Source organism: Oreochromis aureus, linkage group 13 (assembly GCF_013358895.1).
Source record: "Oreochromis aureus strain Israel breed Guangdong linkage group 13, ZZ_aureus, whole genome shotgun sequence".
Classification (NCBI taxonomy): Eukaryota; Metazoa; Chordata; class Actinopteri; order Cichliformes; family Cichlidae; genus Oreochromis; species Oreochromis aureus.
The window spans coordinates 10,140,893-10,157,193 of NC_052954.1; the positions used below are offsets into that span (position 1 = coordinate 10,140,893).

Here is a 16,301-nt window from a genome sequence, read left to right on the forward strand (position 1 = left end):
GATCGTGTCTTTAGGAAGATGCATGCCTTTATCTAAATAAATTGAAAATGATGTCTAAATTTTTTCTCCGCAATTATAGTTTATTAAAAAAAAAGATTAATAGTTTTAAAACTTTATTATAACGGTTATTGAGGTATTTGAGGGACCGACATTATAACTTCTGATATACTCTGACATTTTCAGGCGGAGTGAGTGGTCTGTTTGTTTGCTTCCTCTCTGGTCACAAGCGTGCTCAGTTTCGTGTACAGCAGTAATGCTGCACTTTAGCTTAAATAAATACCGTTTATTCCATATGTTTGCGTACTCGCACATTCTGCCTGCCCTTTAACTTTAACCAAACTACAAGTCAGCAGCTCTGTAAACATGGCGGGAGTTATCCGGAGGCTCGACGAGACTGTTGTCAACCGCATTGCTGCGGGAGAAGTTATTCAGCGTCCTGCCAACGCCGTCAAAGAAATGATTGAAAACTGGTAAATTAGCAGCTATATAAAGAGCAGTTTCAATAACGTGAGCTAATGTACGACTGTACGACTAGTGATTTAAAATGTCCAAGTAGCGGGATTAATAAAGGTGGCCATACATGGCAGGAGTGACTGTTTACATCACGTGTAACATAGTAACAGACCTGTAACTGTCTCCTCTTAGCGTGCAGTGTGACCCTGTGGTAACTACACTTTTGTGTTCTACAATTGTTCCAGTTTGGATGCAAAGTCCACAAGCATTCAGGTGACGGTGAAGGACGGCGGACTGAAACTTCTTCAAATTCAGGACAACGGCACTGGCATCAGGGTGGGTGACACATGAGGGGAGCAGGGCGGAGGACCCGCCCTTTTAGCTGGGTGGCCTCTGCTTTATCATTACTCAGTCAGGGTTAAGCTATTTTGGTTTTCATCTGTCACTGAGTGTGCTAAGTCTTTCCCTGAACTGAAAGACGGAAGACACTAACTCAAGTGTACTTGTTAACACATTTGAACATTTTATATTTGAGCTGTTTTCTTGTAACTACAGCCATTTTTTCATGTCTTCCCCTGTAATTTGTGGTAAGATTAAATATGACAGAATGAGAAGTAATATAAGTTTTTTAAAAAAAGATCGATTTTTCATTAAAATGTAATTAAAATGACATGATTTTCATGTTCCAACCCAAGGCGATGTATTGTTAAATTGTATAAATCTTAGTTTTGACCAGATAGAGAATTACATATTACTTACTCATAATTACTTGTCACAGGCTTCAGTTTTCCCACCACAATGAGGAACAAGCATACAGTGATATATGACTATAACAGCTGAATGCATGAAGTTAAAACTGAATGAGTGCCTAAGCTTTTAAATGATGTTTTATATTAGGTCAGACATATTTATCCTATGAAAAAGAAAAATTCTTTGTTTGGCTTTGATCAAAAATCACTTTAACTTCAAATTTTAAGGGTCAGTATGAATGGTTGCCTCAGAATGACCCTGCTGGTGACGTTATGGTAGTTTGTTCAGAATATGCTGTGTAACCAAGTGAAACTTTTTCACAACTGCAGAAGGAGGACATGGAAATCGTTTGTGAGAGGTTCACCACAAGCAAACTCCAAACTTTTGAGGACCTTTCGAGTATCGCAACCTATGGATTCAGAGGAGAGGTGAGCTGTGCACCTCTGTCTGTCTTCACTGTATTTATTTGTTCTGCTTTATTGTACATTTATTGTGTTTGTTCTTGTCTGCAGGCTCTTGCTAGCATAAGCCACGTTGCCCATGTGACCATAACCACAAAGACAGCTGATGCAAAGTGCGCTTACAGGTACTGTTGCATTCCTTATCTGCTCTAAAGCCTTACTAAAGGCTACAAAACAACTAGGACATCAGCTCTCTCATAAATTGGTTGTGTTCTCTTGCAGAGCCAACTACAGCGATGGCAAACTAAAAGGCCCTCCCAAACCATGTGCTGGCAACCAGGGAACGCAGATCCTTGTGAGTTCTCCTTGCAGATGAGCTGTTCTATAAAATACAATTTATGGATGCTGAGAAGCTGCTCTTCTTGTTGACTGCAGGTGGAGGATCTTTTCTATAACGTCTCCACTAGGAGAAAAGCTCTAAAGAGCCCGAGCGATGAGTACTCCAGGATTGTAGAAGTGGTCGGCAGGTGTGTCTTTTATTCCTCGTGTCTCATGATTCCTGGTGAATTTGCTTCAACTTGTTAACATTGTCTTACTCTGCAGGTACGCCATACACAACTCAGGAAAAAGCTTCTCTGTCAAAAAGGTAAGATGTGCTTTATTTTTCATTTAAATTAAATGCCTCCCTCAAGCACGCAAAGCAGTTTTCTTCAAATAAACTATTTGCTGTCTGTTTTTGTGACTCCTCTTTCCAGCAAGGAGAGACCGTGGCAGATGTAAGGACTCTTCCCAATGCGTCTGTAGTGGATAATATTCGAGGAATTTTTGGCAACGCAGTCAGCAGGTATTCCGGCAAATCTGCTGTGATGAGCGCTGCTTTTAATGCAACCTCTTCTCACCTCTGCGCTGATTGCATGACCGGCTCTGTGGTATGTTCCCAGGGAGCTGATCGAAGTTGCCTGTGAAGATCAGAAGCTCGCATATAAGATGAAAGGCTACATCTCCAACGCAAACTATTCAGTCAAGAAATGCATTTTGATCCTGTTCATAAACCGTACGTACCACAGAAACTTACTGGAAACACAGCAGTTAGCATTTAATCTTGGTAACATTCTGTTAAATGAAGCTGTCTTCTGCGATGTCTCAGATCGTCTGGTGGAGTCGAGCGCTTTGAAGAAAGCGATTGAGACAGTTTATGCTGCATATCTCCCTAAGAACACACACCCGTTCCTTTACTTGAGGTAATGTACTTTACCTGTGTGGTTTTGTGTGTGTGTGTGTGTGTGCATGTGTTTGTTTGCTTTTTTAAGTCGTACATATATTAATAACAACAATAATAGTTAGGCTCAGCAGGGGGAAGACACGCATCTTTTTGACATTCATCTGTCCTTGTAACTCAGTTATCACATCTTGACCATCGCTCGAAGTTTTATGCAAAAGTTGTTAAAAACCTGTTAAAAATGGACCAGGCACATAATGAAGGGTGTGTTCCTGTATTATCCAGTGCTGCCTGGTGATTGGGTGAGTTTGATGAGAAATCCACTTAAGTAGTACATTTTTTTCCTGCCACAGAAAAGACAGATGTAAATATTTGGGAGATCAAGGAGACGAGACAGCAGGTTTAGCTCAGTTTCAATTCAATTTTCTGCAATTCACAGAGACCTGAAATGTGTGTAAGACAGTTTATTTTATACTTACAACATTAAAGTGAAGTGCCAGCCTTGAAGTTTGAAAGGGGCTGTGTGAAAGAAAAGTTCTGTTCAGAATTTAAGGTGTAATGCATTAGATTGCAAATTGTTATTTTTCTCACATTTTTCTAAATGTCCTGTTTGAGGACATACAGAAGGTCTGTCTCAGCTGCCCTGGTCCCAGAGTACCCCCTCACAATTTTGTACAACATGCTAACCGAAACATTACTCCTTGTAGAAAATTTCAGTGTCAGAGACCTTGACATTGTTTAGCAGACCGGTTTTGTTATTGACATAGTCTCTTATCTGAAAGTAATGCAAGAGGTTGTTCCTATCTTACATTCTTGCTCTATTTGATTAAAGGTCAGTAGGACCACATTCTCCAGTTGGTCTCTAAAAGAAAAACCTCACAGTCCATTGTTTAAATGACCTGGTAAGAAATCCAGATTGGTAACAGTTGGGGAAGATGGATGTTATTTCAGTTCTCACTGCAATGCATTGCACTTCCCTCCAGTCCTTGAGTGTTTTTATTGTGATTGGGTTCCTACACCAATCTTTTACAGTTTTCATATTCTTCATAACAGTTAGGTTTGAAGGAGGGTGCTTAGACACTGAAGATTCAATATAAAGCTAAATTGAAGAAGACGCCTTATGTATCTGGTTAAATATTCTAAAAGAGCACTCAGTTGATATTTTCTAAATTCTGTGAAGCTGCAAAGTTGACTTCTTTATGAGAGCCCATCTTTTGGACCAGATGAAACTTTCATTTATAGATATATATATATTTTATTTGAATCATCCTCACTGGATAGAGCAGATGTGGGAGAACGTTGATCTGAAGAAGTGAGACCCTGTGTAACCAGGACATAGGGAGTGAGTTGTAAAGTTCAAGATCTTGCTTAGTCTTATTGAATAAATAAGCTTTAAACATCTGATCAAACTGGGATGTTGTAAATATACCCAAGTAGACAAAACCCATCAGAGACCATTTCAAAGGGGAGGAAGTAAAAGATCTGGGTGTCTGTTGCTGACTCCTTAAGGACATAGCCTCAGATTTGGAGAAATTCATTTCATTACTGGAAAAGGTGCTAAATAAATGTATCATTTCTATCAGACGATTTACTGATTTTGTAGGGTTAGACAAGAATAATAAAACATCATCAGCATATAAAGTAATCTTATGAAATTCCTGACCGATTACAATCCCACAGACTGCAGGGTCACATCTTTTTGTATCAGTTAACAACTCTATAGCCAGACTGAATAACAGTAGCGAGAGGGGACTTCCTCTCTTAAGAGTTTTTAGACCTAACCACATTAGCTGTAACAGTTGCCATAGGGCCATTAAAAAGAACCTTAAAGGAGTTAATGAAATTATGACCTAAACCAAATTGTTCAGCTTGGTCAAAGGCCTTCTCTGCATCAAGAAAGACCACCTATTGCTTGTTACTGATATATCTGAATCATATTTAGGACTCTTTTAATGCCGTTACTTGAGTTAAAACCTTAAATCACTGTTGCTTTCTAACTTTCACAGCTTAGAAATCGCTCCTCAGAATGTGGATGTCAATGTTCATCCAACTAAACATGAGGTGCACTTCCTGCATGAGGACAGTGTCATCGAGAGCGTTCAGAAGCACATCGAGAGCAAACTCCTGGGCTCCAACTCCTCACGTACATATTTCACTCAGGTATGAAGTGACAAGGTCTCTTTCTTACTGTGCCCCCACTGTTTCACGTCAATATTATCTGACATATTGTGCACCATCACATGTGTTTACGGCAGACTGTAGATAAAAGATGGATGCAGTCGCATTTCTTTTAAAGCTCGGTTTTAGCGTTCCTGTCACCATCTTTGTTTTGTTGCAACCACAAGTGACAACATCTGAATGAAAGGGTTTTGCCCCGGCTTCATCTTTCAGCTGTGAAAGTTACCACCAGGTCATTTACAGTCTGTGCCCATCTCTGTCTTTGTGTAGACGTTGTTGCCGGGACTGTCAGTCTCAGGTAACACCGAGGTTAAGGCCTCCAGCACTACATCGGAGTCTAGCGAGCGAGTCTACGCACATCAGATGGTGAGGACCGACTGTCGCTCACAGAAGCTAGATGCCTTCCTCCAACCAAAAGAAAAGCCGCTCCCTGATCCCGAGCCTGCTGGTCCCAGCAGTGGGCAGACAGCAATCAAAGCCATCCAGCCGGACAGCATAGAGATGGACGATGTAGATGACTCAGACATGCTGGAGGCGGTGGCTGAACAGGAAGCAGAGGTGCCAAAGGGCGAGGAACAAGGCAGCGTCGGTGCTCTTGATAATCAGAGGTGAATGACATGTGTGCAGTAGCAGTAGCAGCATTAGATTGTGTGAGTCAGCAGGGATTAAAGACTCAGTCAGGGAGTAACTTTAGGTGTAATCCTATCAGAATTTCTGCAAGTTAGATCAGGACAAGTCTAATGTACGATTGATCCTGCACTGTGAGCAAATCTGAACATTGACCCGCAGCAAATGAGTTGTGTAAGAGAGCAGAAAGAAGAATGTAAAAGTAAACATGGATCAGCCCTCGCTGATGAGACATCACCCTTAGGGCCAATCAGTAACAAAAGCAGTGTTGTGTTTAACTAACACTGGCATTTAAAGTTTCAGTATGTCATTTTTTAAGGTTATTTAACTGAACAAAAGAACGCTGTGCTCTTAAATATGCATTGAGGAGTGTATCAATACGTCTTCCAACAAAGTGTTGCGTTCTCATTAAATTGCAATTAATACAGAAATAGAATTAAATACATAGGAGCAGGCGATGGTTTGTGAAAGCTGCCATGTTGCCCTGCCATACTGAATACAGTGGCTGAGATGGACATGTGTTTATGTATGTGGCTAAAGATTGGCCATACATACATAAGGTAATAGTATACCAGCAGGCTCGAGTATCCTAAGAATCACACTTTCCCTCTGATAAACTATTTGGTTAAACTTGTATTTATTCACTACCTGTAAGAGTGCAACGATTTTAGATCCACTTTAAAGAAAGTTTCACTTTAAGCGCCAGCTAACAACAGCTAACAGCTGAAAAAAGAGCAGTGCTTATCAACAGAGAAGTTCAGGATATCCTCAAAAACTCAGCTCATTACCGCTGTGATTACACAGGAGTGATTTTCACTGACTCATCAACTGGTATCAGACTCCTTTCACAAAGTTTTACAGCCACCACCAGAGTAAACAGACGTGGACACATATTGAGGGCTGAGGTAAACGGTGGAGTGACAGTCACACTCACTACAGATGAGCGGCCAGAGATGTTTGTCCTACAGCAGCAACTGTAAGAAAACAGAATTCAGTTGACTGTAACCTACTGACATCTAGTGGTGAGATTGAATAACAGTTGTTGGCGAGACAGTTGTTAGAACAACAACACTAAAGATCCTTCACAGATAGATTCCTGAGCTGTAAAGGGTGATTAAAGAGTTTCAGGCAAAATTTAAAGTGAGTCACCTACGCAGCACAAAACAGCTGTGACAAATCAGACAAGAAAAGTCAAACATCTGGCAGCTTCAGAGCCACATATTCCTCCTTGTTGTAGAAGTAGATAAAGAAAGGATAAATATTGGAGTTAACTTACCAGAAACATGACTCCAGATGAATACTGTTGGTTTCTTCTGCCCCCAAGTGGCCAACAAAGAAAGTCATCCAGTCCAAACTTGGAGTACATGTAGACTTTATATTTTTAAGACAACAAATATCTGCAACTAAATGTGTGTTATCATGTATGATCACTGCCACATCCTGTTGAGTCCCACAGCATTTTTACTGTAACCTGGTGTGATTGAGTCTGTGTGTGTTATTGTGAGACAGGAAGCGACAGAGGACAGAGCAGAAAGAGAAAGAGCAGGAAGAAGGCGAGGACTTGACGGCCGCAGCCACGCCCAAGAGACGAGCGATCAAACTGACCAGCATCAAAGACCTGAGAGCTGAGATCACAGAGAACACGCATAAAGGTGTGGCGTCACAAAACCTGCCCTGTACCTCTGAGCACTAGCGCCAAATCAGATGTGGGGAATCTCCATCTCGGCTCTGAGCAGTCTTACATAAGAACCTCTTTGACTCTCTAAAATTTTCCACTGATTTGACTTCCTGCTTCGGGGCCCAGGTCGTTTTTCATAACCAGCTTTACGCAACCTCTTCTGCTGCTACATCATGCTCTCGTAATGATTCATTTGACCTCTCAGCATATCTCAAATAAACCCTTTATTGATGAACTTTAAGAGCAGTTTTTGTGATTTATATAACAAAACAAAGTCAAACGTGTTTTATTCATGCACGTTCTCTCCAGGTCTTCAAGAAATGGTGCAGAACCACTCGTTTGTGGGCTGCGTCAATCCTCAGTGGTCTCTGGTGCAACATCATACTAAGCTCTACCTGCTCAACACCACCAAACTCAGGTGAGAACCATGAAAAAAGGGAAAAAACAACTCTCACACTGCCTGTTCAGCTCTGCTCTTTCAAGCTGGTGCTGCTGCTTTATGTCTCATAATGTGTTTCTCTTACAGCCAGGAGCTTTTCTACCAAATACTCATTTATGACTTTGGAAATTTCGGTGTACTCAGACTGTCTGTAAGTAAAGTGTACAACGTCAGTGATTAGAAAACACTGTGGGGATCCTAATGGTGGATAATGTGTTTTCAGACCCCAGCACCTCTTTATGATTTGGCCATGTTGGCTTTGGAGTCGGAGGAGAGCGGCTGGACTGAAGAGGACGGTCCCAAAGAAGGCCTGGCTCAGTACATAGTGGACTTCCTAAAAAAGAAAGCAGAGATGTTGGAGGACTACTTCTCCATGGAGATAGACCAGGTGAGAAATATTCTCTTTAGATAATTTCTGCTTGCATTTCAACATTGTTTGAACTCATGTTGTAACCAACAAAGAAACCAAACCCAAAACACATCCACAACAGGAAGGAAACCTACTAGGACTCCCGCTGCTCCTCGACAACTACACTCCAGTCATGGAGGGTCTCCCCATGTTCATCCTGCGCCTGGCCACTGAGGTAAGCTAGATCATAGCATCTCCATGTAAGCTACAATTCTGGAAACACAAACTGAAGACCGATGTCGTGCAGGTGAACTGGGACGGTGAAAAGGACTGTTTCAGAGACTTCAGCAAAGAGTGCAGCATGTTCTACTCCATCAGGAAGCAGTACATCCTGGAGGCCGAGCCAGGAGAGGAGCAGGTGGGAATACTGAACTTTGCAGAAATTGTGTAGCCAATTATGGACCTTATTGTGACTCATGTGAGGTGTAACGCTCGCTCGTTTCAGGGCACTGAGGTGAACTCTTGGCGGTGGAAAGTCGAACACCTCATCTTCAAAGCTTTCCGAACCCTCTTCAGTCCTCCGAAGAGCTTCAGCGAGGATGGCACCGTGCTGCAGATCGCCAACTTACCCGATCTCTACAAAGTGTTTGAGAGGTGCTGAAACTGCTCATCATGACTGAAAAAAATCAACCATATAAGCTGCTCTTTTTCTTTTTAAATAACACATACTGTAAATAAATACTTTATAGAAAACAAGACTTCACATGTCTGTCTTTATGAGTAAAAACTCTGTTATAAAAGGGTCTCTGTCACAGGAAACCCTCTTTCTGAACGGCTTACTGAAAAGTGCCAAGGCTCCACATGGTTTCCTAACAGTAAGACTTGGGGCATGAAGCCAGGAAAATAGAAGTGGGTCGCAAGTCCCATAACGAAACCCGAAAACGTGCCAGCAAATGAGCTCGACTTTTATTACTTATGCATTCCACCTGTCAGTCGAAGCTGTGTCAGCACTCTGCGTGAAGGAAGTTAAAGCAGCTCCGCTAGTGTTTCCATCAACACCTCAGGGACAGTAACTAGTTTAACACCTGCAGAAGACCAGAAAAGTGAGTGAACTGTACTTACCTGATTTACTCTGTTTCGTTTTAAAAACAGAAAGAGCGAACCTGAGTTATTCTAGTGATTCCAAACAGGGACAAATTAAATTCTATACTTTAAATACATCTTTTGATTTCAGAGTTTCAAAAGTGGAAATTGGTGTAGACTCTCCTCACTCTATGCATAGAGAAGCACAAATCTAAAAGATGTGCTCCACTTTTTAAGATTCCAAAATCAGTATAACTTCAATTCTTCACTCGCGCATCACAGTAACACAACCTGAAGTGAAGAATTCTGACAGCCCCTTTCATGTATTGCTTAGCAGTGGGATTAACGTGTTAAAAGACATTCATGGGAAAGAAAGTTTGACTGGAAACAACACAAGAAAAGCAGATAATATTTAATAAAAATGGTCCACAAAATTTGTAGGTTTGCTCTGTGGTTTTTTTGTAGCCTTCACTTTGAGGGCAGTGGGAATGACAGGACACCAGATGTTAGCATGAATCTTTAGCTTTAAGCCATTGAAGTATTTTTAGCTCATAAAAGAATCACTAAAGGGCCATAATGATGGGCTTCATTTGAGGTTTTTAAAATCCACTTGGTTTAAAATCATCTTTCAGGATGCCAGCTTGTATCAATTTGACCATAAGATGGCGCTATAATGGTTGGGTTGATCATTGAGTATCCGGCGTATGTGGTTAAACCAGCATTGTCCTTGTTTGGCCCCTGATAAAATATTGGGCTTCTGTTCAGTATTAGAATCAAATGAAGACTGCTTGGATAATAAAAAACAACACTACTTGGTTTCTCTTTACTGGCTCCCTGTTAAATTCATAATTTTATTTCTCTTTACATTGAATGAGAAATTCTCAATAGAGCCAGTCAGTCTCAGAGTGACGGCTTACGTCTTCTTAGAGCATCCAAAAGTTTCAAGTCATCAGCCATCAGACCCCTCTCCTGTCAAACCAGCTTTTAGTTTAGGTTCAAGAGACAGAACTTAAAACTTCACTCTTTGGTTTAGCTCATAGTTGACACTACGTTCCCTGAATCTGGTTAGAAGTGAGTTTTATCTGCCTGTCGTTATCAAGTGCTTGCTCAGAGTGAATAGTTGCAGGGTCTTTGTAGGAGCACCTTGCTAGTACCAGGTTGGACACCCTTTTGCCTTCAGCACTGTATTAATTCTCCATGGCATGGATTCAAAACAGTGCTGGAAACATTCAGCAGTTTTTGATTCATGCTGATGTGACAGCATCACACAGTGATCCTACCATACAAATGTCGCAGCAGAAATCAGCCCAGGGGGCATTTCTTTTCTTTAGTCTCAGTTTCCTGTTCTTAACTAAAATGAGTGGCATCCAGTGTGATCGTCTGCTGCTGTAACCCATCCGCTTTAAGGTTCAACATGTTGTTGCAGAAGAAAACGGTTGTGACGAGTGGCTGGGTTATTGTTATATCAGCTTTAAGCAGTCTGACCATTCTTCCTCTGACCACTGGCATCAGCAAGGCATTTTCACCCAGAGATTTGGACCCCTCTCGGTGATCCCTACAAAGGTTGTGTGGGAGATCCCAGTAGATCAGCAGTTTATGAAATACTTGGAGCAACCTGGCTGGCATGATGAACCACAAAACCATCTTTTGTCTCCATTCTATTGCTTTGTTTGAACTTGACCAAGTCTTCATGCCTCAATGAACTGAACTGCAGTCATGTGACTGGCTGATTAGATTACTGTGTTCACATGCAGTTAACTGTTGTACCTAACATGTAAAGTGCCTTAAGATCTATGTAGAATTAATGTAGGGTCGATTGTCCTACATACAAATAAAAAAAAAAAAATCAAATCCACAGTTCTGTAAATGACACATTTATTTTCAAGAAATCTTTTAAATATTTGAAAAATTTCAAAGAAACCGCAGCAGACACAGTTGGTTTTATATATATATATTCAAATAATAACTGCACCTTTATTTTTGTACTTTTTTCCTTTTTAAATACATGTACCTGTTAAAACAATTATTGTTTTATTAAGCGGTGCAGACCCCCAATCTCCTGGTGTGAAAAGGCACTTCACTGTGTGAGAGGAAGTCAGGAAGGTGCGGGGCTGGAGCAGCCATCAGGGTTGAATTGTTTAAAAAGCATCATTATACTCATTCATGCAACTTATGGAACAAAAAACAAAACAAAACAAAAAAAAAAACACAACAAAACAAAACAAAAGGTACAGTCAAGCACCCAGTCAGAGGGAAATAAATCTCATGGATAACATGATGTAGTATAAAGCTCTGAAATTTTAAGTAGTGAGTAGAGAAATGTCCTCAGATGTATCTCCCAGCAACTTGTGTAGTTTTATTAGTCGTATTTCTGAGTTCATTCCCACACAAAACCAATGTCTCTGATTTAGAAAAAACAAGAAAACAGTTCAGTTCGTTTGCCTGTGCTACAGGTTTTAAGTGTTTTTGGTTAGCTACAAATCTCAAAGTGTTACAGCTGAAAATGGAAATGTGCTCCAGTCGCAATATGGCAGTCAGAGGTCTGAGGTGCGGATTTAAGGGCTTCTGTGGTGACGCTGCCTTGCCTCATTGCTGTGACAGAAGGGCATTCCTGTTGGCCTTCATCTTCTCAAGGCGCTTTACTAGATGGTTGTTGGTCATCTCCATCTCCTCCATCTTATCTAAAGCTGTGCGCAGCTGTGGGGGAGCAGAGGGAGATAACACGGTCAACATTCTGCCAGATCAGGTTTTGTGCTCCGGGCTAAAACTGATTTAAGTGTTGTTACCTCTCTTTGAAGTTTACGTTTTTCTGCTTTAAGTTCGTCCTCGACTTTCTCTGCATTATCTGCCGCTGCCTTGTACCGGGACACTTGCCCTTCAAGTCTGTTAATCTGGGGGAGAAAAAACAAACAAACAAACAAACAAACAAACAAACAAACAAACAAACAAAAACCCGGAACGGATTAGTTTCCTATTTTAGCCACAATACTTTTTTACTGAGGTTTCTGCAAAATGTTTCACTTACATTTTGTTCCATTGTACCCATTTCCTGTTCTGCTTTTGAAAGCTTGAATTTGTATTCACTAATCTGTCTGTTGGCATCTCCTACAGAGAGCAGAGTTTCAACGTTAAAACCAAGAAAAAAAAAAAGGGTGGTTGCGGTTTAGGTGTTGTGTAGGTCAGGTAGCGAGGTCAACTTACTCTGCATTTCAATAAAGTGCAGGTCTGTACCGTTTTCCATCCTCTCCCCATCTGTGTACGAATTGTCCACCTTTGAGTGTTTCTGTTTCTCCTCCTCCAGCTGATTCTTCAGTTTCCTGATCTGAGCCAAAAGTTCGTCCTTCTCCTCTGCCAACTTCCGTAGCCTGACATCTACAAAACACAAGGAGAGTACATGTAATCAAGCAGAGAACTTTAGTCTTTTCCAAGGAAAAATTGTTGAAATGCCTAGCTTGCTGTAAACATTCCCACTATATACGCAACAGGTGGTCTAACTCACCCAGTGGACCCTCTCCTGCAGACTCCAGCACCTGGGCGGCCTCCTGGGAGACCAAAGTGATCCCTGAGGACGGAGACTCATGGTTGACATCTCCGTTTGGTGTACCATCTGGGATGATGACCAGCCCATGTTGCTGTAGTTAAGAAAAAAAAAAAAAAAAAAGCTAGCTGAAGCCTTGTTCTATTATACTTTCTTTTTATAGGATACCATCCCTCACAGTGAGTGCTGTGGTTCCCGGATGTAACAGTTTGTGATTTGTAGATGTTTAAACGTGTGGATCGAGACATTCATTCCAATGTTATACACCCTGACACTGCACAGGCTGCACTAATCCAAGCCTGAAAGCACAAACTGGACTGAAACAACAACTGCTTGATGAGAATAATGATGGATTCAAACAATGTTCTGCTTGTGTTCTGACAGGTTTTGCAAAACACTTTAATATTATTGCAAAATTTGATTTCAGATAACGTCACCCTATCTGGCAGTGGGTAAAGAAACATGACTCCAGTTAATTCTATTGTACTGTTACAACAACACGTCCTAGCAGTGTGCATTCTCATCATCTGAACTCACATTGCCGTTATTGACTGTTTTTTTTTTTACCATTCAGGAAAGTTACAATGTTGAGATCCAAGTACTACAGTGATAATGTTTGCATACATTAGGAATTTTAATTAATGAAACATAGTCATGGTCAAGAACAAATTCAGCAGTTACCAAAAGTTATGCACAAGTAGGAAGCAGGGGAAAAAACCAAAAAAAACAACTAATTAAAAAAGTGAAACAGCAAAGAAAGCGGAAAGAAAAACAAAGCAGCGGAAGTAAAATGTATAACAACAAAACAGCAGGCTTAGTTCCAAGAAGAACAAAAAAAACAACAACAAAAATCTTTTGGCCAGCAACTCTTTCCTGTAACCTTTATTTTTTCTGGCATTCGGTTGACCTACCTCTCCTGCTTTGGATTTCCCCTTGATGTCAGCGAGCTCATCTCTGAGCTCATCTCTTTCATTCCTAATGCAATCAAAGTACTCTTTCTGCCTCTCTAGGGCCTGGCCACATGGATGAGAGAAGACAAGAGAGAGGAGAAGAGGCAGAGAAGTTGGATAGACTTTGGATAGACATGCAATGCCACACATGCTGGAACAAGACAGGTACCATGCACAAACATGCACTGTGCATATCAAACAAACAAGAGGGACGTAATAACAAACAGCACACTAGCAGAGAAGGACAAGGTGACGAGCTTTGAGGGTTAAAGGGAAAGATTAAAAGGAAAGGTAGAGCACAGGGGGTTTGAAGGGGCACTGCTTCTGATTCTCACAAAAAACTGTACATTAACACGATGCTATGAAATAAATACCACGATGCTGACTACATTAACAAATTGACCGATTCACAGATGGAACATGCATCTCATGCTGCAATTTATGGACTTAAATGTCTCTTAGAGTTCACATGACCATCCTTCCAGAAATGTTGACCACAGCAGGTTTAACGCCGTGCCAGTACACTGTTATTGTTAGCTGAGGCTGCACAATCAAACTGAAATCTGTTATTCTGACATGCAAAAATCCAAACCGTATGTGAATGGGTTCTGTTATGTGCTAATGCCTAAGGGTCTCCATCATGCAGAGACAGCATGAGAGGCAAAAGAGCTGGAGCGGAGAAGGGAGCAAAAAACAAAAAACCCCACAGCCATCGATTGCCTCTCATGTTCTGTCAGAGCACTGGCATGGGACCTCCTACCGCAATCTTTTTGTCCTTCCAGTTTATCGTTTCCTGCAGGTCAAACACCTCTCTGGTGAGGGCATCTAACTTAGTCTGCATTTTCTGGCTCTCCTGGAGTGGTGTTGAGCAACAACAAGAGGACACAACACAGGACAGGAACAAAACAGGAAAAACTGAATGGAACAAAGAAGTGAAAATGCACATGTATACAGACAAAAAGACAGACACTGGTGAAACAGTGTGAAAAGACACTAATTAGAGCAGATATAGCTGGAATAGGAATAGATATAGAAATGAATGATTGATATATGGAATGAGAAGAACTGTCAGAGCAATAGACAGGATCTATGGTAGAGGCGGGCCAGTGCCAATCAGTCCTTGTCAAGCTAGCGCAGTAGTTTCCGAACATCTTCTGCAGCCAGTACAGACACATCAACACTAGGCTGAAAAAAAAAAAAAGTTTAAGGGTCAACAATACCTCTATAAGCTCATCTCTCTGGCGGATTCCCTCTTTCAGTTCTTCTTGTTTATGTTGGAGAACTGTACATGTGTGTTTTTGTCTTTCTAGATCCTGAAAGCAGAGACAGAACGTTTTAGCCACAGCTCTTCTGTAAAAAGAGTTTGTAATGTTACAGGTTACCACATAGGAGATTTATTACCTTTGACTTTTCTTCCAGCTCCCTCTTCATCTCTGACATTTGCTCCTCCATCTCCTCTATGACATCCTTGAGTGTGTCCACTTGATAGATGAGGTTGGCTTTGTCGTTGTCCAGCTGTGCATTCGATACCATGGCTTTCTTGTACTTCTCCTCTACCTCTGTGAGTGACTCCTGATAAAGGTTTGCAACATATTAATACTGAAAATTTTTTTTTTTTTTTTTTAAATTGCACAGTTCACCTACATGCAACAGGTGCGTTCTCTGGTAATAAGAACAGCTTTTGTAACACATCAAACATGAAATGGCCAAACATGCTACACATGTTAAAATTTCAGATTAATAAAAAGATATTATTTAAAATACAAAAATGCTATTAAAAATACTGAATATGTCATTTGGGACTATGTAATGCACAAATGGTGAAAATGATCACACAATAATAAAAATGCCTTCAACCACTTTCAGCAGTGAAATAAGGCAGGGTCTCTGAAAAAACTATGAGTGCACCAGAAAGCAGAAAACCAGTTAAAAGTGCACCAGTTGTATCCAACTATGAAAAACACAAGATTGTTAGTAAACTACTCTTATCAATAAAAACAAACAGTTTCCTTCCTTAGAGGACAGGAAGTTGCTGTGAAAGTCAGTGAGCCAGAGGGCCATTCAACCCTGTGCCAAAGAAAGCCTGGGTGGAAGAAATAATTTGAAAGCACGACTGATCTGTCAGCAGGTGGAGCTTTTACTCTTCTTCTTAAGACTTTGAAAACCAGCGCTAACTGAGGGAGTGTCTTCATTTAAGATCAAAACAGGAAGAGGGAGAAGACCATGCAGAAATAAAGGGTCATTGTGCAATTCTGACTGGTAGCAGGCAAAGAAACAGCTGTGGTGTTAGGAGCTACAGGACAGACTTCAACAGGGGTGTGAGTGGGGAGGCAGTGTGAGTTAGTGAAGTCATGCTGCTCCCAGAGGACAAGAGAAGACATGCTGTGAGCTCAAGCCCCTCTACCTTCAGCTCTTTAAGCCCTTGCATGTACCGCCCTTCTACATCCTGAATCTGGTCCTTTAGTTCATAGATATCCTGTAGAGCAGATGGAGGGAATGGTTGGGGTGAACTGGGGCATCAGAGAGGTTGGGGAGTATAAAAGGGAGAAATAACAAAGCACCCGTGCTGCCATGTCAAACAGTCCAGCTGACATACAGATGCCCACTTAGAGACAGACAGTGTCATGGGCACATGT

General features: G+C 41.2%; 2 protein-coding genes and 1 long non-coding RNA gene across 11 annotated transcripts in view; 1 reads left to right on the top strand and 2 right to left on the bottom strand.

Moving 5' to 3' along the window:
- On the top strand, positions 1–14,431 carry mlh1 (mutL homolog 1, colon cancer, nonpolyposis type 2 (E. coli)). Of its 2 annotated transcripts, XM_039622200.1 has the most exons (20): positions 1–470; positions 699–789; positions 1,533–1,631; positions 1,716–1,789; positions 1,887–1,959; positions 2,040–2,131; positions 2,208–2,250; positions 2,360–2,448; positions 2,546–2,658; positions 2,752–2,845; positions 4,830–4,983; positions 5,272–5,609; positions 7,138–7,280; positions 7,616–7,724; positions 7,833–7,896; positions 7,969–8,133; positions 8,237–8,329; positions 8,402–8,512; positions 8,600–8,748; positions 13,726–14,431. In XM_039622200.1, exons 1-20 carry the CDS (start codon positions 364–366, stop codon positions 13,742–13,744), a joined length of 2,220 nt encoding a protein of 739 aa, XP_039478134.1. In that variant the 5' UTR covers positions 1–363; the 3' UTR covers positions 13,745–14,431. The 2 variants fall into 2 exon arrangements, with proteins under 2 accessions (XP_039478134.1, XP_031593507.1); XM_031737647.2 differs by lacking the exon at positions 13,726–14,431 and having other exon boundaries at positions 2–470; positions 8,600–8,852.
- On the bottom strand, positions 2,867–7,131 carry LOC120443455. Its single transcript, XR_005615437.1, has 3 exons — positions 6,905–7,131; positions 3,303–3,342; positions 2,867–3,167 (listed from the first exon to the last, which is right to left on the bottom strand). It is a non-coding gene; the product is annotated as an uncharacterized LOC120443455 (long non-coding RNA).
- The window catches only part of lrrfip2 (leucine rich repeat (in FLII) interacting protein 2), a 19,565-nt gene continuing 14,299 nt past the window's right edge, over positions 11,036–16,301 (bottom strand). For 5 of the 8 annotated variants that reach the window (XM_039622203.1, XM_039622202.1, XM_039622201.1 and 2 more), the window contains 8 exons: positions 16,070–16,141; positions 15,067–15,237; positions 14,886–14,978; positions 12,677–12,809; positions 12,379–12,549; positions 12,203–12,282; positions 11,964–12,068; positions 11,036–11,874 (listed from right to left, as the gene is read on the bottom strand). In XM_039622203.1, the coding sequence (XP_039478137.1) occupies positions 11,764–11,874; positions 11,964–12,068; positions 12,203–12,282; positions 12,379–12,549; positions 12,677–12,809; positions 14,886–14,978; positions 15,067–15,237; positions 16,070–16,141 (936 nt within the window). In that variant the 3' untranslated portion in view covers positions 11,036–11,763. Of the gene's footprint in view, positions 11,875–11,963; positions 12,069–12,202; positions 12,283–12,378; positions 12,550–12,676; positions 12,810–13,626; positions 13,729–14,425; positions 14,519–14,885; positions 14,979–15,066; positions 15,238–16,069; positions 16,142–16,301 lie in introns of all 8 variants that reach the window. The other 3 variants (XM_031737673.2, XM_031737675.2, XM_031737676.2) reach the window with 2 other exon arrangements.

Coding starts and splice junctions, on each gene's coding strand:
- mlh1 (XM_039622200.1), top strand. CDS start 364: ATGGCGGGAGTTATCCGGAGGCTCGACGAGACTGTTGTCAACCGCATT. Junction 8,134..8,236: donor TCTCCATGGAGATAGACCAG/GTGAGAAATATT, acceptor CATCCACAACAG/GAAGGAAACCTACTAGGACT. Junction 8,513..8,599: donor CCGAGCCAGGAGAGGAGCAG/GTGGGAATACTG, acceptor CGCTCGTTTCAG/GGCACTGAGGTGAACTCTTG.